General features: G+C 35.9%; 2 protein-coding genes across 4 annotated transcripts; both read right to left on the reverse strand.

The window, feature by feature from the left end:
* Positions 1 to 496: 496 nt before the first annotated feature.
* On the reverse strand, positions 497 to 12,495 carry tmod4 (tropomodulin 4 (muscle)). 3 transcript variants are annotated; one of them, XM_016554516.1, is made up of 10 exons: positions 12,256 to 12,492; positions 8,108 to 8,270; positions 4,963 to 5,119; positions 4,564 to 4,686; positions 2,611 to 2,703; positions 2,328 to 2,458; positions 2,003 to 2,110; positions 1,147 to 1,290; positions 916 to 1,060; positions 755 to 777 (listed from the first exon to the last, which is right to left on the reverse strand). In XM_016554516.1, the coding sequence occupies exons 2-10, from the start codon at positions 8,213 to 8,215 to the stop codon at positions 755 to 757; spliced, it is 1,032 nt and encodes a 343-aa protein (XP_016410002.1). In that variant the 5' UTR covers positions 8,216 to 8,270; positions 12,256 to 12,492. The 3 variants fall into 3 exon arrangements, with proteins under 3 accessions (XP_016410003.1, XP_016410001.1, XP_016410002.1); XM_016554517.1 differs by lacking the exon at positions 2,003 to 2,110 and having other exon boundaries at positions 497 to 777; positions 12,256 to 12,495; XM_016554515.1 differs by lacking the exon at positions 12,256 to 12,492 and having other exon boundaries at positions 497 to 777; positions 8,108 to 8,215.
* Positions 12,496 to 12,673: 178 nt separating this feature from the next.
* vps72b (vacuolar protein sorting 72 homolog b) lies at positions 12,674 to 18,146 on the reverse strand. The gene is made up of 6 exons (XM_016554560.1): positions 17,798 to 18,146; positions 16,072 to 16,224; positions 15,678 to 15,801; positions 14,447 to 14,623; positions 14,219 to 14,363; positions 12,674 to 13,495 (listed from the first exon to the last, which is right to left on the reverse strand). The coding sequence occupies exons 1-6, from the start codon at positions 17,912 to 17,914 to the stop codon at positions 13,054 to 13,056; spliced, it is 1,158 nt and encodes a 385-aa protein (XP_016410046.1). The 5' UTR covers positions 17,915 to 18,146; the 3' UTR covers positions 12,674 to 13,053.
* Between the last annotated feature and the right edge of the window lie 2,569 nt (positions 18,147 to 20,715).

Here is a 20,715-nt window from a genome sequence, read left to right on the forward strand (position 1 = left end):
TTGTTTTGTTTTTTTGATGGCAGAGCTGAATTTTCAGTAATCACTCAATGTCACTCGATCCTTCAGTAAACATTTTAATATGCAGATTTGGATTTTAAGAAAACTTTTCTTCTTTTTATCAAGGTTGAACATTTGCACTGCTTACTATTTTGTGGAAACTGTGATGCGTTCTTCTATTTGATGAACAGAATGTTCAAAAGGACAGAATTTATTTGCAACATTAGTTTTCTGTAACAATGTTTAAAAATGTATTTGCTGTTGTTTTTGATCAATATAATGCATCCTTGCTGAATAAAATTACTTAAAAAAACATTTAAATGGTACTGTATGTCAGTGTTTTGATAGTACAAACCTGTATTAAATGATGGTATTGTAATTTAATGAAACTTTGAAGTCTGACTAGACAATATAGAATGTAGTATTTTATTTCAAATATTTACAAAAAACCTTTGCGGGAGCACCATATTACCAGAAAATAAACTGAGCAACTGGTGTCTTTTTCAAGTTTGCAGGTATTAAGGGGCAGGTCGATTTTATTAGATCAGAGCTTTTGATTTGATGAAATCCACAGAAAGCAATGAAGTCTTATCAAGCTGGCAATAATGATATCCACAATGGCCGATGGCGAATGGTAAAAGCATATCAGGGTCATCTGTAGGGGTTGTCCTGGCTGTTACTGGAGCGTCTGTAGGACTCCAAGAGTGCACATGGAGAACTTTGAGATCTCCTAAATGAACTAAACTCCATCCTCTTTTCACCTTACTCTCTGCTGACGAACTGGAGATGGGATAAATACAAAAAATATCAAGTTCAATGTAGCAACAAACACCAAAATGAATGAAAAAATTTACCTGTTTCAGCTACAGACAAGCACAAGCTGCAATATTTGAGAAAACAGTACGAGAATACACTCACGGATATCATTGTTTCTGGTGATGGCCATTGCAGCCCTTGCACGTGGGCCCTGCTGAATGAAGTGATAACCAATTTTTATGATGCTGGGGTTGTTCTCCAACATGGTTGCAATCTCCATCTCAACTGAGTCGCCCAGTTTCTGTCTCTGTGAGAACACACATGAACAATTTCATTTTTAGTTTTAAACACATGCCATCAGATGTTTCTAGCAGGAGTGTTTTAGTCTCTTACTTGGTTGTCGATCTTAATCTCAGTCAGAGTGGAGTTTTCTCGCAGTGCCTTGACGATGGCCATCATGCCTTGTGCAGTAATGAAGTTGGACTCAATGTTGAGGCTCTGCAGGGTAGTGTTGGACTGTAACATCTCAGCTATAGCCTGACTCACAGGAACAGAGCAAGAGGAACAACTGACATCAGCTCTCCATCATTTCCACAATACATAATAGAGGAAAACAGAGTTGAATAATGATTTTATGAAGAATATTAAGAATAACTATTGATTAGTCAAAAGTTTGGGGTTGGTAAGATTTCTCTTATGCTCACCAAGACTGCATCATTCAAAAATACAGTAATATATATATATATATATATTAGCAGCCATTACAAACATTACTCCAGTGTCACATGATCCTTCTAACAGGCGGATTTGCACAGTGTGTTTTGTCCAGATTCTTTGATGAAGATAAAGTAAAAAAAAAAAAACAGCATTTATTTGAAACAGAAATCTTTTCTTGTCACTTTTGATCAATTTAAAGCATCCTGGCTGAAAAAAATGTATAAATTTTCTTTTCTTTTTTTTAAATCTGACTCAAAACTTATGAACTTTAGTATACATAACTAAACAGAAAGTTTAGATAAAATCTAACAAAAAGAAGCTCCATGGTCTATAAAATATATAGTTTTACTATAATGTACAGCATTTACTAAACTTTACATAGGATAAGATTTTAGATTTTATTTGATCAAGACAAACGTCTACACATTTAGCAAATATATCTTCGGACTTGTATGTAGAAACATATGAGATTGAAGCAAAGAAGCAATGAATGAATGAATGAAACATCAAAAACACAGGCTTCAGGACTTACATAGGCCACAGGGTCATTACTGCGTGTCCCAGCGATGCTGAGGCTTAACACGTGTGTGTTACTCTTCATAGCCTCAAAAGTCGCTTTCAGGGTTGGGATGGGAATGTCCTACAGCAACACAAACAGTCATTACGACCCCATTCTGCTCATGCACAGAAATTCATCAATTCTTATGATTAATTATGATAATTAATCAGATGCCTGCAAGAAAACAAATACTAGAAAGTGTAATTAGGTAATCTGTTTATAATATTAATATTATGTCTAGTCTGTAATGTGATCATAATTACGCTGATTGAGGTGTGTGTACAGTTGTCATGTGTACCGGGATGTTGTTGAGGTTGACCTCTGTCTGCCTATTGTCATTTTTCTGGATGCAGCGGAGAGTGTCCTCCAAATCTGTGTCATTAGGAGGCTCGTCGGGATAGATCTTATACACATCTGGTTTCACCACACCTAAAAGAGTATAGAGCAGCTTATGATATAGAACTATTGTATATGCTGAAGCGACATTCAGTAAATTCAACAAAAATGGAAAAATCTCATTATATAAAACTTTAGTTTGAAATGAAGTGGTTCAGTGTAAAATGCGCTGTATGTATACATACTGTTGATGCCTTCTGTGTTGGCAATCTTGCCAGTGGTGTTCAGGGCATCATAATACTGCTTGTTGCTCATGAGTGTGTACATTCCCAGGATGGCTGTGAGGATACAAGAACCTCATTAGTTAATGACATAAACAATTATTACTTTTGGACTAATCTTATGCGATGCCAGTGTATTAATAAAAACATATTAATAACTATACAAATATAAAAAACATTTATTTAATTAATGAATAAATATTAAAATAATAACAACAACAACAATAATAATAATAAATATTAAAATAATAACAACAACAACAACAATAATAAATATTAAAATAATAATAACAATAATAATAAATATGAAATGGTCATAAAATAATTAATATTAATGCATTTTAATTTAACAAATAAAAGTAATAATTATTAATGTAAATAAATGTATAGGTATTTAAATATCTAAAAGAGAAACTAAATATTATTTTATAATTTATATTAATAATATTACTAATAGTTCAATATAAAAATATAATAATGATTATAACGTTGACAAATGTATCATTAATAAATTAATAATTAATTAATAGTTAATAAATTTTTAATACTGATAAGTTTCTACTTATACATGTAATATATACAATTACATTATTAATTATTTAAATAAATTATGAATTAATAATTTAAAATGATATAATAATAAATTTTTAATGATTTAATTAATATTATTAAAAATGATAAAATAATAAACAAACTAATGTTATGTATGTAAATATAATGTTTTTAATTAATCATTGTTTAATTAGTGAGAAATACTTGCACAAATCACTTAAGCTGCACTGCAGAGAACTGACTAGATTTGTGTCAGTTAAACTGTAAATTTGCATTTGAACAGCAGGTGGCGCTGACTAACTAGTAAATCCACTATAAACTCCCCCTCCAAGTTTCAATTAACAGTGACTGGACTGGTGAAAAAATACAGTAGGGCAACAAAAGATACATTTTGGATTGGAATTGACCAGATCTGACCTTTGTACTACAGTGTGAATTCCATATTCAGACACAATAACCAGATTAAAACCACCAGCACTATTTAGAAATCCATTTAGCTACCCTGCATCTCAGCAAAAGCAGACTCGTCCATTGAATCACCAACGGCAAACCCCTATTGACAGTTTAATCCAGAACTGGACGTGTTCCAGAGTTAAAACTGTGTTCTGAATGAGGGGCTCTGCTGGGAAATCTGCAGCCAGTGACACACTCCAAAACTCTACAGCTTTAAATGTCCTTAAGGGCAAAGGCTTGCTATTAAGTGCTCAAGGACAATTAGCCTATTGACCGGTTTCCATCACTTTAGTGTGCTAAATCAAGAATAATGTGAATTCTTTGTGTCTCATGTTGCATTTTTAATTGAAGCAGTAAGTTATTTTTATGTTTGGCTAAATGCTGCCAACACACAATCATAGAGTGTTTCTAGCACACAGACGACTTGCAGCCAACCTAACACACAAGCACAAACATTTTCACTCCATCTCTGCTCATGTTGACTAGTTGGCTGTAGCTCATTTTATTTTGGTGAGCTGCTGAGCTTAGGGAAATAGATACTGTGTGGTATAATTCTGTGCATGACCTACACCGTTCATAGTTCCACATATAGGTTAGCTAGGCTGCTTCTTTTATATATATTTAAAAAGTTGTCATATGAGACACTGATTGTACAACGCAAATAAAGCAGATGAAATTAGAAAGGGTTTGATTGACAAATGCTATGTACGAGGTATTGTGATCAGCTGTTTACAATAGCAAACAGAGGATTAGTCCTTAGTCAAGGATCAAAATCTGGATTACAGTCAGAGCCGTTTACAGGACATTACAGGTTTAAAGTGAGGATTAGTTGTAAAAGAGTTGTAATGCATATCTCTAGAGCACTCTCAACGAAAAGAAACAACAGGAACAGAGTAGAAATGTGATGCCCACCTGCAATGTCACACATTTCAGCATCTGTTGCGTTCTTCAGTGCTTCCTCCAGCTCAGGTTCCAGAGTGATCTGTTCCTCCGCAGAGATTTGTCCTGATCCTGGTTTAGGGACAAAGGACTTTCCTACAGACAGTGGAGGGAAAGAGAAATGTTCACTTTACTCACAGCTATTATACAAAGACAAGAAAGAAACAAATGAACAAATTATACAATTCGAATTAGAAAATTATATATAATGTAATAATTAATTAATAATTTTAAATTCTTTAAAAGTTCAGAATAATGACTTATAAGTGGCAAATCTGCCTTTAGTTGAATATTTCAAAACACATTTATTTACAAAGGCTTTTCAGATTTTAGATATTAGAAGCGTTAAAAAGAATGCAGTGTTGGTGGTACCTCTCTTCTCCCGTGTAAAGGGCACCAGGTCTTCTCTGTCCTTGTGTTCCATGGCCTGCTTCTCCAGAAAATCCATCAGGGCGAAGCGATCAAAGTGGCCTGTGGGACTTTTCTTGGTCTGGTCACGCTGACGGAACCCGGCTGGAAGCATGGCATTCTGAAAGGTCAAGAAAATCATTATGCTTCAAATTATTTCTGCAATCAGAAATCTCCCATTCACACACACACACACACACACACACACACATTTGATCGGGTCATCCTTACAAAATCATGTTTTAAACAAAAAAATCTGTTTTTTTACCAATGGGAAACAAGAGTTACAATGTCAAAACTGCTTTTTCTGTGAAAACAAAATGCATTCTGAGCCACGTACAGCAGCAATTATGCTTATTTATAACACAGCTCTCTGGAAAACTTGGTCAATCAGAGCATTCATCTGTCATATATTTTCAAATATTTGCTGTCGCCAATGGCTATGGTTTATATCAGATCACTGATATAAATACCACTACTTTCATGTCTCTCGCGTCACATCCTGGACTCATTCATACACTGATGCCATCTTGTGTCTCGATTTTAGTGAAAATGGCTTCAGAGGGCCTTTTATTTTGCGATAATGATCGGCTGACTGTACATTATCCCATTATTTTTTGTTTGTGTGTTTTGCATCATACACTTGCCGACTTTGTAAATGGCTACAGATAAAAACTAGCAATATACCCCAAACGACTGACGATCACACACTATCATACTTTGAAGCTGTTCCGAACACTAGAAACTCACACATAAGCATGTGCCTCGTTTCTTGGAGATGCATGACAAATGAAAACAATATATCAACTGTCTCAAAACAACTGGATGGAATCATAATCTGAAGCTGGAAAGTTTTAGTCTGTGACCATCATACACTACGTGATTTTCTATGAAATTGTGTGAACTCAGATCTGCAGACAGACCAAGTCCACCCAAAAATAAAAAATCACCCCATGATTTACTCACCCTCAAGCCATTCTAGGTGTAAAAGACTTTCTTCTTTCAGATGAATACAATCGGAGTTTTATTCAAAAATGTCCTGGCTCTTTATAATGTCAGTGAATGGTGGTTAAGATTTTGAAGCCCAAAAAAGTGCATCCATCTATCTTAAAAAGTACTTCATATGTGCGTTCACAAGAGAGTGGCGTTCCAGTGGATGATGTAGGACGTAGGCGTAGCGTAAGAGAAGAGAACCAAATAAAACACTGGTCATGAACAAAACAAGGATTTGTAAAGGAAAATGTCGGACAATTTCAATATAAGCCAAAACCAGGCTAGTTTTCCTTGTAAACAAAACTTATCGTGAGACTAGCATATTCTCACCGGCGATTACGCTACGCCTACATCATCTGCTGGAACGCCACTCTCTAATGAACACACGTACGACAGTCAGTTATATCAATTTTGCCGGCAGCCATATCACCCTGTAGCCCAAGACTGGTTACCTACTGAAGCTAAGCAGGGCTGAGCCTGGTCAGTACCTGGATAGGAGACCTCCTGGGAAAACTAGGTTGCTGCTGGAAGAGGTGTTAGTGAGGCCAGCAGGGGGTGCTCACCCTGTGGTCTGTGTGGGTCCTAACGCCCCAGTATAGTGATGGGGACACTATACTGTCAACAAGCACCGTCCTTCGGATGAGACGTTAAACCGAGGTCCTGACTCTCTGTGGTCATTAAAAATCCCAGAGAGGGGATGCTGGAGGCATCCTGGCCAAATTTGCCCATTGGCCTCTGATCATCATGGCCTCCTAACAATCCCCATATCTACTGATTGGCTTCATCACTCTGTCTCCTCTCCACCAATAAGCTGGTGTGTGGTGGGCGTTCTGGCGCACTATGGCTGCCGTCGCATCATACAGGTGGATGCTGCACACACTGGTGGTGGATGAGGAGATACCCCCCTGACAATGTAAAGCGCTTTGAGTGCCTAGAAAAGCGCTATATAAATGTAATGAATTATTATTATAATTATTATTAGCGGAAGCTAACAATTATGGTTTATAAAGTTTTAAATATGGATATTTATCTTACACTTGTTTAGGCTTGTTTAGCCTGTATATGCTCCCACTAAGTCAAATAATGAGAAAGAACCAAATTGCCTATCACAGCTATGCTGATGATACCCAGATTTACCTAGCCTTATCGCCAAATGACTACAGCCCCATTGACTCCCTCTGCCAATGCACTGACGAAATTAACAGTTGGATGTGCCAAAATTTTCTTCAGTTGAAGAAGGAGAAAACTGAAGTCATTGCATTTGGAAACAAAGATGAAGTTCTCAAGGTGAATGCATACCTTGACTCTAGGGGTCAAACAACTAAAAATCAAGTCAAGAATCTTGGTGTGATTCTGGAGACAGACCTTAGTTTCAGTAGTCATGTCAAAGCAGTAACTAAATCAGCATACTATTATCCAGAACGCTGCTGCCAGGATTCTGACTAGAACCAGAAAATCTGAGCATATCACACCAGTCCTCAGGTCCTTACACTGGCTTCCAGTTACATTTAGGATTGATTTTAAAGTACTTTTACTCGTTTATAAATCACTCAATGGCCTAGGACCTAAATACATTGCAGATATGCTCACTGAATATAAACCTAACAGACCACTGTAGTTTTTAAATTCCTTGTTTTATTTTTGTGATTATTATTTTTTTTATGATTATTTTACTTTCTTTTATGTAAAGCACTTTGAATTACCATTGTGTAGGAAATGTGCTATATAAATAAACTTGCCTTGCCTTGCCTTACACAAATGCATCGCTTCACTTTAGAAGGCTTTATTAACCCCCCGAAGCCATGTGGATTACTTTTTATGATGGATGGATTCACTTTTTTGGGTTTCTAAATCTCGACCATCATTCAGTGCCATTACAAAGCTTCAAAGATCTAGGATGGCTTGAAGGTGAGTAAATCATGGGGTAATTTTCATTTTTGGGTGAACTATCCCTTTAAGCAACTAAGGTCAAAAAAAGTTGTGTAGTGTATTCCAGCCTTAAATTGCCTACCACTGGTGTCTCCTCAAAAATAAGTGCATGTGGCAAAACATTTCAAAGTCTACTCAAGTGTTACCTATCCATGCTTTAGTTTCAAACAGTTGTACGGCATAGTACCTCAGGGTCCATCTCCTGTAGTTCATACTCCAGCTTGTCCAGCTCTTCGGCGCTGAGGCCCCTGAGGATGGCATCCTCGTCAATGTCTCGGGGATCGCTCTTAGACATGCTTGCTGCTCGGTGGTACTCTCAGTTCACACAGCTCGCCCAAAGACAGTGGGCCCTGAGAGAGAGATCAGGTTTAAGCCAGTAACTTGTACAAAAAATCTTGTTTTACTATATTTGGCTTGCAAATAAGGCAAAATAATGGCTGCTTGCTTTATTCGGTCGCTCAGTGCTTTCTGTAGAAGTTGAGAATGAATGGGAAAACCGTTCAAGCTTTCCAATCCAAGTCACTTTCAACCTGGCCAAAAGAGCCAGCCACTGAAAGGGCACGATAGAAACCTGCTTGCATTGTTAAATGCCACAAAGCCCAGTTGAATTAAAAGGACAAGGCTAGCATTTGTGTACAGGAAGAGCTTTTGGGGGTCTGAAAGTACAATGTACTTGGGAACAGAGATAGGACTTTCTGACAACACGATGTAATTACAGTAGACTGGCCGATTATATGGGACCATGAGGAAAGTACTCACTGCTTCTTTCATTCCAAGGCAGAGAGACAGAGAGAATCTTGTCTATTTTTAGTCTCTGATCAGTAACACTTGGGTTTTGGGTTACAGTAAGGAGGAGAAGGTTAGAAGTGTGAGGAGTTATCACTGGCTCACACTCATGTGAATGTGGCCCATGCTGCCACCCGTCCGCCTTGTGAAACAGACTGATAGATTCATGGGCTAGTCACCAGTTTCAGACCACCACACCCAAACTGGATCTACAACACAAACTACAGACAATACAGCCTAACATGTTGTGTAACTGACCTGAACTCATCCGTCTGTAACTACATGTTGGAACATATTAACAAATATTATCTTGTGTAAACTGATCTTAGATATTTTTACAGAGAAATAAAAAGACTACTGATACTGATTTTTGTATGTTTGCACATATATAATGCTAAAGAGTTTGAATTGCATCTACCACATCTGCTTGTAATCAAACTGAGATGGCTTTGCATAACACAAAGCTGAAGCTCTCCAAAAATGTTTGATTGTAATCTTTCAGATGCTTTTGATGTGTAAATATTTCTAATCAAATTACTTTTCAATTTTTAGTCAAACTGTACGTCTGTAAGTTGGGCGATCAATGTTTACAATCATGTGGTAAACCCATTTGGAGACCAGTGAGGTAATGGTCCATAAATATATGCTAATGAACATTACTGCTACATATCACACAATGAATCACAAGGGTCTGTTATGCTCTGCACTCTTCATACACTCCTGATGCTTGCAAAATATAACATTAAAATATATAAAATAAAATAAAATTGTATTAAATAATGCTGATTATTAGAGTTAGCGATGGATGGTTTTACATTATGTGTGTTTATTTTGGGTGTGTATTTGTGGTTGAGGTGTTAGACCAGAGTAGTGTGGCACTAATTTGTAAAGCCAGTGACACAAACACAGGATCACAGAGCTAAGAACAGAAAATAAAAACTAAAGATTGCACACATCAATCAACCCACCACAAGTTTACTGATTCCAGAAGCAGCATTACCATTGCTAAACTCAGTCCTGACCTCATTTCAAGAATAATTATGAATCATTTGCAGAAAATTGTGTTGTTTATTCAGATTTAGTTACTTCAGTTGCCTTTCGCTTGACTAACGGTAAAGCTAGAAATGCAAAAAAAGAGGACTGAATGAAGTGGAGACAGGCTAAATTGCTTTGAATTAAAAATGTTTGCTTGATATGGCTAAAAGAAAACTATTGTTATATATCTAACTAAACGTAAATTCAACTGTGTAATCTCAGTTCTGAACAAATTCAGATTACACTATTTTATGTGAACTCCTAAATAACCTTACTTTCAGAAATTGGCAATGCATCTGACACCATTCTTTCAGGAACCTGTCAGTCTACAAGATTGACGGCTCAGGGATTATAAATAGCCATTATCTACTTTGTCTCTTCAATCTTACAATAAACATACAGGCCAAAAGCAGGCCTTCTGCCGACCAGGTGTCATCTTTTTGTGTTGTGCACATATCCCAGGAAAGAGCGGCTGTCTGCCTGTTCCTAACACCTGTTCTCACAGCTCCTAAAGGACACCAACTCAAGCCTTAAAAGTATTAGCTGAGTTTCACCTGTTCAGGCTCACTAGTTGTGAAAAGAGTTTTTTAAATTAGTCCTTCAACATGGAATCCTTGTTATTTTGCTGTTGCAAGGCAGCAGCCAACACTTGACCTTTCCAAATTGAGAAAATACTTCTTTAACTCAATTTATTTTTAGTCAGTACAGTAATTTACAAAAATCCAACACAACATACAAATTATAATTAGATTTTGATCTTTTAAATAAGAATTTCAATATCCTGTGATTGGAGTTCAATTGAATTGATTTGTGTATACTGAACAGATCATTTTAATCATTTTATATTTATTTGATCATTTTAATCAGAATAATTTTTAAAATGTCATAATACGGTGTTCTGACTTAAAATATTATAATGATTAAACTGCAAATCAAACAAACTAAATCTAATACGCCATGTGTATTGAATTGTTTAAGTAATTAAACTTGTGGAAAAAAAAGATAAACAATACTGACAGAACTAGGCAGAAATTCCACACTCTTAAAAATAAAGGTTCCAAAGAAGAACCTTCATCAGTAAACCGTATTTAAAAGAGGAACCATATTTTCTTAGTGTGAAGAACATCCAAAGAACCTTACTCCACTATAAAGAACCTTTTGTCAAATGGAAAGGTTCCATGGACGTTAAAGGTTCCTCATGGAACCAAAGATGCCAATAAAGAACCTTTATTTTTAAGAGTGTAATGGAGTCTATGATTCCATGAAGAAACTTTAACATCCATGGAAACTGTCCATAAAGATTTTTCACAGTGGAAAGATTCCTTCTTTACCCTAAGCAAAATAATTGTTCATTAAAAGGTACACCCAACATGGTTCTTCTATGGCATGTCTGCGATAAAATACAACATTTGGAACCTTTATTTTTAGCCATCTGCGTTTTTCTTGTAAAACATGGCAATTTCAAACTGCAAACTGATTAAACATCTCCAAAAGCAACCTGACTCTGCTGACTGCTTTCCTTCTAGAGGCCATAAAGTTATTATCGTCCATATGACAAAAACTTTGGTTGGGTCTCAGAAACCCAATTCCCCCTCTGGTACTTCAGAAGGACGTAGAACAAATATTGGGCAACAACACATCAGATACCATATCATCCACCATGAAACACCAAAAGTGACTTTGCCAAGTGTCCAGAACTCTCCTGATGTGCAGCAAGAGCCTAAAAACAACCTTCTTATTCAGATCCATAGTTCAGTTATGGAGTTTGATCATTGGGAGCATTTTCCAGCTGACACAGAGCTCATAAGACTTCACACTATTTGTAGGTTGACTTCACCAAGTCTAACCACCCAAGTGTAAAATTCCAAATCAACCCTCAGATTAATTTTAGCTTCACAAGTCAGCTACTTCCAGCTGCGTGAATCCTCTCTGCTTGCAAAGCTGCAGTGTGCAGCACTATTGCAAGCAAGGCTGGCTGGGAAAATAAGGGCTGTTTTGAAAACAAAAATATGTCTACGAACATTATGCCACCAAAAAAAAAAAAAAGGATGACAATCGGCAGGTATTTTTAAAAAACTGTCACAAGATTGTTGTTTTGACATGCACTCACATCAACAGGTGCATCTGCAGACAGACTCTGCAAAACAATGTTCTCCATAAAGCCTTACTCTAAACCAAAAAAATGTATCCAACTAATCCAACAATATCTTGAGTCTCCAACTATCTACTAACTTGACCTTTAACCTTTTACTATACACTTTACACTACAAACCACCCACTGGGGCCTCTATCCATAAACTACACTGACTGACAAAATCACCAAAACTATAATTCATGCAATTAGCAGCTGAATGCAACCATTTTAAATTTCAAATAAATGAAATAGTCAGTAAAAAAGCAAATCCTGCTTACTAATCATAACTATATAGTGTCCAAAAACGTATACTAATGTGGTCCTGGTGCTAAAAGAGACACAGACATAGATTGCAGAAAGAAAGTGAATGTGTTACCTACCCTCACTAGGACTCAGAGCTGTTGGGATCTTCTGTACAGCAACTCTATGTTTGAAAACAGAGAATAGCCCCTCGCTCGCCCCCCTCCCCGGTAGTCGTTTCCCCCTTAAGCCCTCCCGTCTTCGCTTGCTATCTGGGTTGAGCTGAGACAGGGATACGAGCTACTCTTCATGAGTTCAGCATTTCATTATTTTGGCTTTGAGAGAGATTAATGACTGTGAAAGAGAGGGACAGAGAGAGTAGGCTGACACTGGCTGCAGAGAAGGTCCATGTAGTCATCTGTTTGAGTAACTCAGGTTTACTCATTAAACACGTAACATTTTAGTAGAGAGGAGTGACCTCTAGGGTATAGAGGCGGTATTGCAAGTCAGAGAGACCCCTGAATTTAATGTCGAAGTTTATACATTGGCTGCATTGAGTACTAAGTGGGTTCTTCTTTCCAACACAAACAAATTTTATAGATGGCCCACTTTTTTTTTTTTTTATTATTATAAAAAATAATGACATCTAAAAGGCTACATGACAGCAATCTTTAATGCTGTTTTAAATAATACGGACACATTATAAATACATATCACTACATAGTCAATTAAATGAAACAGTGCATTAAAAAAAAACAATAAATAAAGTTACATTAAGCATTTATGCAAAAATCACATTCAACTATGCAGCTTATTGCACTTACAAATACACTGGACAGAGATTTGGCAGCAAACATTTTTATGCAGTTGTACTGTATGTCACCAAAGAACATTTATTATTTTTAGATAGATAGATAGATAGATAGATGTGTATTGTTCTACATGCCTTGTTTAATAATGATCTTCTGGCGCAGATTCTTTGCAGTGGTGTCGGCTGGAGTCGCTGTGCCAGTGGAGGGCAGGCCGTGGGCCGCCACATACTTTTTATAGGCTTCCCGGATGATCCTAAAGGCTTGTACATTAGCGTAGGGAATGTCTGTGATGGGGTCTCGGTAGAGCGCTGGCTTATGGGTAACAGGGCAGATCTCCTGGACAGGAATTCGAGGAGGTGGGGACTGGGGAAAGAAACGCTGGAAAGATTCATCATCACTGAATGTGATGTAGCTGCGGGAGCATTTGGCAGGCCCTGATGACAGGGAAGGGTTTACAGCAGCTGTGTTAGCGGAGACGACACTAGGCGGCGCAGTAAGGGTTGATTCTGACTGGGAAAGAGCTTGTGGAGGGTGAGGGCCTGGATTCTGCTGGGCGTCTTGGTCCAAACTGTTAATGAGATGTGAAGATAAAATATATATAAAGATAAAAATATAGAGGTGGAATCATGTTTTTCTCATTAAAGTTTTACACAATTTTGAAATGATGTGAATAGACAAATTATGTGTAATATATATATATTACATATATATGAAATAGTTTTTTCCACAACCATAACAAAGATGAAAATCTTTAACTCTTCAAACTTTAACATTTACAATTAACAATTAACATTTAGCTTAATTAATAAATCGGAGTTTAATTTATTTATTTATATTAATATGTATTAATTTATTAAGAATTATCACAATTTTTCATTTGTATAAATTGATTTTTTTTTTACATATTTTTTCTTTTGAAATTCGTTTTTAATTTTTTATTCTATTTATATAATACTTAAAGCATGCTTAACATGTTTATTTAAATTTTAAAAAGTTGTTTAAAAAAAATGTAAATGATGTCTGTACGCATAAGATTACTCAAAACAAAATTTTTCAGTTCACCTCTAAATAGAAAAAAAACAATTTAGTTAAAATTAATGAATGGAGGAGTATTTGTAAACATGAGAACACTTCAGAGACTTTATCTACATACTGTATTTTTAAGTGCCAAGCAATATAAAGGTTAGATAGATAAAAGCACCCACTCAAAGACAATATAAGTCTAAAGTCTAAAAAGCAAGAGAAGTAAAAAGTAAACAGTCAGTAAGAGATGAGGAACCAGGTGAAGTACCCCTCTACATCCACGTTTTCCTCTTTAAGAGTGACGTCAGACACCAGTGGCATGAGCACAGAGTGATATCGGATAACAGATCCCACACACTGACGCTTCATATGAACCTGACGTTTCTTATCTGCCTCCAAACGCTCATAGTTTTCTGTCAAAAAAATCACAAACAGCTATTAGCATTCAAGTTTTATAGACAGAACAATTTGCAGATATCAGTTATCAATTCCTCACCCAGTGATCGAAGGTTAATCTGTGCTGTGACCTTGGCCTCTGCTAAAAGTTCAGCCTGGGTCAAAGGTCGCTCATGTCTTGTACCCTTTCTTCGACGCGGAGCAACCTGCCTCTCCTGCAGTCTCAGGTACGTCAGCCGTGTGTGTTCTGTTGTTGACTGACGCACCGACGTCCTGTCTAAGACAAAAACAATTTCAAGGTTTACTAACATTTACTATAACTCTCTCCACAGTTTATGATACGTGCTTAAATTGTTGCCATTCAAGGAAGAGATGTAAACTTGACTTATTGACAGCTTCCCCAACAAACACATTTTATTGCACTGGAAATCATCTAATTCACGTGAAGAAGAAACAATGACTTCAGAACCTGATGTGGTTTATGCAGAAAGAAAGTGGTTTATGAGTATACTGTAAATGTGTAATCAGAGGTTCATAGAAATTGATATTAGTTCTGTAAATCTCTGTTATCATTAACATCTACTCACTTCCTGTTGGATAATGTTGTTGATACATACTGTTTGCTTTTTTCATAGAAACTATTTTTATGGCAGTCAATTCCTTGGAAAGAGGAAGGGTACAAAAAAAAGAAAAAAGAAAGAAAATAATACTGTTTGTGTGTCATTGCATAAAAATAATAAGGAAAAATAGTCAGATTTTAAGCAACTAAAAATCCCATAAAACTATAAAAATTGATAAATGAGAATAACTGATATATTTCCACACATTCATAACATTATTTGAAAATATGAAAATATACAGAATAATATATTGCGTTAATACAATATTACTATATAGCACTCAATCCATCAAGTTAAACATGTCAAATCATCTTCCACCCACCATGTTGCCATGATTTTAACAAGAAATCCAACCGTCCAAAAATCTAAAAAAAAAACATTATATTTCTTATCAGTAAAAACTTTATTTCTGATATAGCTACCATTACATATATTTTCATTTATGACATGTGTAACTATGCAAACAATAAAGTGAGACAAAAGCTCATGAATAAATTCAGCTTTATGTGCACCTATGTGTTAACTCATGAAAGAGAAATGAATTAATTGAGTGTTTCAATTACGATATTACATGTAATAAAAATGTAGTGCAGTATATTTTTTATATGTATCAATATATAGCAATACACGGTCCATGCATATATTGTGGTATAAGCACTAGTTTCCTAATATGTCACATGTGCATGTGTAAATAAAGTGCAAAAGTCTCACTCTTGCTGATGTCCTCCTGTAGTTCAGGGGGGTTGTATTTGTTGATCTTTGTCTTGTCTGTCCTCCTGGGCAGTTCAGCCAGTTTCCGTTGTTTTGGTTTTTGCCGCACCACTTTAACTGGCTCCTACACAAACACAAGGTTCTGGGATTACAAGTGGAGTAAATATGAAAATTCTGTCATTATTTACTTTCTGTACAGAATGTACTAGTCACTATTTTATATACAATTCCAAAGAATAAGGACTGAAACTTCAAAAAGGGCGCAAAAGCACCATAAATGAATCATAAAACTAGTCCATACGACTCATGCACTATATTACCAGTCATCTGAAGCTATTTATGGTAGCTTTTTATCATGGTTTTATGGTTCTTTTTCTTAGCAACTCTCCCGTACCTTGTAGGCTTTGGTCACCACTCTGCTCTTTCGACGCGGCCCATCCTCCTCCTGCTCGCTGTCGGGTTCATCCCCTTCATCAATGTCAAAGTCACTGTCCACCTCATCTTCCGTTTCAGACAAGTCACCCTTATATTCTTCATCACCTGATTCCTGCAAAAATCACGTTTTCAGGACTCAAAGACACAGAGGAGACACTAGACAGGTGCATATTATTCGCATAACGCATGGATTACATTCAATTAGATTAAATAGTGTATACAATATGTGACCCTGGACCACAAAACCAGTCAAAAGTTGCACTGGTATATTTGTAGCAATAGCCAAAAATACACTGTATAGGGCCAAATTTATCGATTTTTCTTTTATGCCAAAAATCATTAGGATATTAAGAAAAGACCAAGTTCCATGAAGATATTTTGTAAATTTCCTACCGTAAATATATCAAAACTTAATTTTTGATTAGTAATATGCATTGCTAAGAACTTCATTTTGGACAACTTTAAAGGCGTTTTTGTCTTCTTTCTTTTTTTTGCACCCTCAGATTCCAGATTTTTTAAATAGTTGTATCTCGGCCAAATATTGCAGTAGCCCCTCAATGCAGAACACAAGATCCAGGGGGCGTGGTTGGATCCACATCTAGGGGGTGGAGATTGGTAGGTTTAGGTATATGTAAGGTGGGAGGAGTTGGATCTGGATCCAACCACGGCCCCTGGATCTTGTGTTCTGCAGTGAGGACCATCTCAAATATTGTCCTATCCTAACAAACCATATATCAATGGAAAGCTTATTTATTCGTATAAATCTCAATTTCAAAAAATTGACCCTCATGACCAGTTTTGTGGTCCAGGGTCATATATATAATATCTGATTTATTAGAATAATGCATGTATTAAATTAACTGTTAATATAATAAACATCTGATCACCCTTTTGTATAAATCTATTTATGCTTTGTATAAATTTGTTGAAATACATGTCTGCCCTATTATTGTGTTCTTTATAGAGATATATATACTTAACCTTACACAAAAATAAATGTACATACATTTTCCTTATGTACTAATGTATATAATAATTATGTATTGAATATATTAAATTAAATTAATTATTAATTAACAAAAATATACAGAACAATACATTATGTTAATATATTACAACATATTAAATAATACATAAGGAATTGCAGCTTTACGTGTATAGAAAATGTGACTATATTTATATATTTATATTGTAATGTACATTCAGTTAGAATATATAATTTATACAATATATACCATATATAATTTATTAGAATAATAGATTTTTGAAGCTGCTTTAAAACATGAAATGTGAAAATCTCTATACAATACATTTTAGTTTAGAGTTTAACTGAATTAAAATAAATGGAAAGTGTAGCACATAACCAAACATACAGAATAACTAAATGTGAAATAATCATAATGTAAAATTACATACAAAAACACATATAAATATTATATACTGTGTATAAATTCATTTTTTTATGATTATTATTTTTTAACTAAATAAAAGCACAATGACTCCATAAAGTCATGTGATAGAGATCTCCTGACAGTCTCAAGACAATCAAATCAGAGTGACGGGGCATATTCTTTCTTACAGGTTCAAGTCCAAACGTTCATGCCGAAGTATAAATGCATTACAGCTGCGGAAATGTGTCAACACAAGCCCATGGCAAGCTGCACAGGTGATATTTCATCACTCACGTCGTGAAATCCTCCATAGGTGGTCTTGTAGAACTCATCCTCCTCCTCTGCATCCAGCAGTCTGGACATGCGGTTTCCCGCAGTCTTTCGAGGAGCCCTGCTGAAAGCTAAACTCATCCTGACACCTAAATCTATTTCACAGATATGTAAAGACGATAAGATGGGTATTTGTAATTTAAATGAATGACATGAAAAGTTAAAATAGAGCAGGTGACCAGATTTCAGGATAGGACTCAAATCTGTTGCGTAAAGCAAAATATTACTGCATCATCAGGAGCGCATCTGAAGGTTTTCAAAATTTTATCAGATCATACCAGCTTGACAGAGGAATAAATGTCAGACTCACTAGCCTAATGTGGTATTAAGAGAGTAATCGATGTAGAGATCTTGCTCCAGACCAAACTAATAGAACGAGGAGATTCATCCGCAGCCGCCAGGAGGAGGCAGAGGTACAGTGAGGACGACTGCACTGAAGTACCCTCGTGTCCGGAAATGGTTATTTAAGTTCATCTTCTGAACTCTCGCATAACACCAGCTGTAACGTAGCCAATTAAAATGACAGCAGGAAATTATATGAGTCGTTCTAAGAAACAGGTTTTCTCATTGTCACAAAATGATTTGGTCTGGAAAATTTTCCCATTACTTTTCCAGTCTTTTATAAAAAAAAATGTTTATAAAATCTCCACAAACAAAAAACAGCATTTACTAAATGAAATGATTTAATAGTGGACATAAACTGAAACATATAAACTAAAATTGATTTAAAAATAATCTTTTGGTTTATTCTTAAGTAACTTGTGACAGAATGTGGCTGCTGTTCTCCTCGTTATTAAAGTTGTCATCATAGATCATTAGCATCCAAGTGTCAGCAATATGATGTTTCTATAAATAGTAGAAAAATAAATAAACACTATTTTAACTGTTTATGTTATGCTTGATGAATCTTGTGGAGCATAAAAAAACAAATTATGACTGTTAAATGAGAGTAGAACGTGGCAACTTTTGAACTTGGCTCTTCTGAAAACTGTTTACTGCACTTCATCAAATGTTATAAACTCCTGTCATGGAATAACTCATATATATTTTTTAGAAAAGATCATTAATTTGATCTTTTTAATGATTGGCAATGCCATTTGTACATAGCATTTAGCCTAACAACAACAACAAAAAACTCAATGAAACCCTAAAAAAGTTCTTTACATATTTCAGATATGAACTGTATCAATCAGAAATGAAAGCAACATTCCAAAACAACATTCCATGGTCATTGTTTTGCATGTTGTCATGAAAGACTCGCGACGTCCAAAAATGCATTCAGACCATTTTTCCCAGGCTAGTTACACTGAAAGAGACTGATTCTTGTGAAGATGGCCACTCACTTATCAATCCCTACAGAGTAAATGTGAGACATACTTCAGATTAGCCAAGTAGCTTTGATTGTTATTTAATACACAAGGATTTGCTGCCAGTCAATTATTAAAGGCATGAGGCATTTTGAAGACCAATATTTTAAGTAGAATGAATGTGAAAATTGGCTGTTGGCCATTGGTCTTCAAATGCCTGGGGACTTACCTTTGTGGGTTTAAGGGGGGAAATGCCAAGCCCAAACCAATTCAACGGTTTTAAAAAAAATTTGCAAAAGTTCATGGGGAAAAACCTTGAGACAGAGAACCACCACTCATTTTACAGGAAAGTTGAATTTAATACAAAACAACAACACAGTGTCAAACTGTAATTCTTTAAATGAGACAGGTACTCATTACAGGACTAGAAAGTTAAAATCTACCTTAATTAATTGCATCTTGTCAATGATTAAAATAAACCATTCTTGGGTTGTGAGAAGAATTCCCCAAGAGTTCAAGATCATGTGAATTCCATGGTTCCGTATTTGCTTTCCCTTTCCTGGTCTGGGAAAGGTTAAAGTACACATCTATTGCCACCCATGCAGATATCTCTTGTTCATCCAGCCACACATGAGAATATCCAAATTTCCCTTGATGACCATTATGCAGGGATTTTCAAACAATATATAAAATGTAATTTACCAAAACTGTGCTCATTGTATTTTTAATCTCTGAATTTACCATAGACAATATGCTTTTGCTAGTCTTTTCTGGGGAAAAAAAGTGCATGAAGCACTGACAGAACCCAATTGTCCTTGGAACAAAGCTGCAGTGTGTAGTTTTAAGCAAACATTCAATGTCATTCCTTCTCAACCCATTTACATTCATTTGAAAACCAAAGGTAAAACATGTGCACACCCACAAACCCCATCCTAACTACAAAGTTGACATACTTTAAATGTATGCTTACTGTGTTACCCAAAAAGCAAGCAGATTTGTTTTGAAGGTTGTTAAAATGTTCTAAATTCCTACTCTGTTATGCATTCACTTCCTCCCACGCCAAAGGTTATTTACAGCAGAGGTGTGCTATAGCATATCAGTAAGGAATAAGGAAGATGTTGGTTCCAAGATATGGAAATGTAATGCAGATGTAATGCTTCCCTCTGCCAGATTACAACCATTCTCTATTCAGAACTTGAAGTTCTAGAACAGCCCTAGAATCATGTGAACCAGCTGATTCTAGAATTTATGTGGAGAATGAGCGGGTTTCGGCTTTTAAAAGAATGCTGATGCCCTCAATGAGCGCTTTGTATTCAGAATGGCATTTGGTTTCTTTTTTCTTTGATGTCTGGCTTTCGTCTCATTTTTTTCCCTTTCTCTCTCCCTCCTGCTGTCTTTTTAGAATACAAAAACATTGGTGAAACTGAGAAGGGGCATGTTCATTCACAGAAGAAATCGAAGCTCCCCCTAACTAACTTGAATTATACTGCACTGACATTGCTAGTGTTTACGGGCTGGAGTCTGTTTGTTGTTGTTGTGCGGTACAGAGCTCAAAGGCTCTGTCGTGGGCAGTGT

Source organism: Sinocyclocheilus rhinocerous, unplaced genomic scaffold (assembly GCF_001515625.1).
Source record: "Sinocyclocheilus rhinocerous isolate Xijiao unplaced genomic scaffold, SAMN03320098_v1.1 scaffold616, whole genome shotgun sequence".
In the NCBI taxonomy this organism is placed as follows: domain Eukaryota; kingdom Metazoa; phylum Chordata; class Actinopteri; order Cypriniformes; family Cyprinidae; genus Sinocyclocheilus; species Sinocyclocheilus rhinocerous.

Bases quoted from the DNA above. Each gene is read 5' to 3' on its own strand.
- tmod4 (XM_016554515.1), bottom strand. From the start codon at position 8,215: ATGTCTAAGAGCGATCCCCGAGACATTGACGAGGATGCCATCCTCAGG. The intron at 2,459-2,610 runs GTATGTATACAT...ATACTCTTTTAG, and splicing joins CAACACAGAAGGCATCAACA to GTGTGGTGAAACCAGATGTG. The intron at 2,111-2,327 runs GTACACATGACA...GTGTTGCTGTAG, and splicing joins TCAACCTCAACAACATCCCG to GACATTCCCATCCCAACCCT.
- vps72b (XM_016554560.1), bottom strand. From the start codon at position 17,914: ATGAGTTTAGCTTTCAGCAGGGCTCCTCGAAAGACTGCGGGAAACCGC. The intron at 16,225-17,797 runs GTGAGTGATGAA...TGATTTTTGCAG, and splicing joins CCTATGGAGGATTTCACGAC to GAATCAGGTGATGAAGAATA. The intron at 14,364-14,446 runs GTGAGGAATTGA...TTTTTTTGACAG, and splicing joins GATTAACCTTCGATCACTGG to AAAACTATGAGCGTTTGGAG.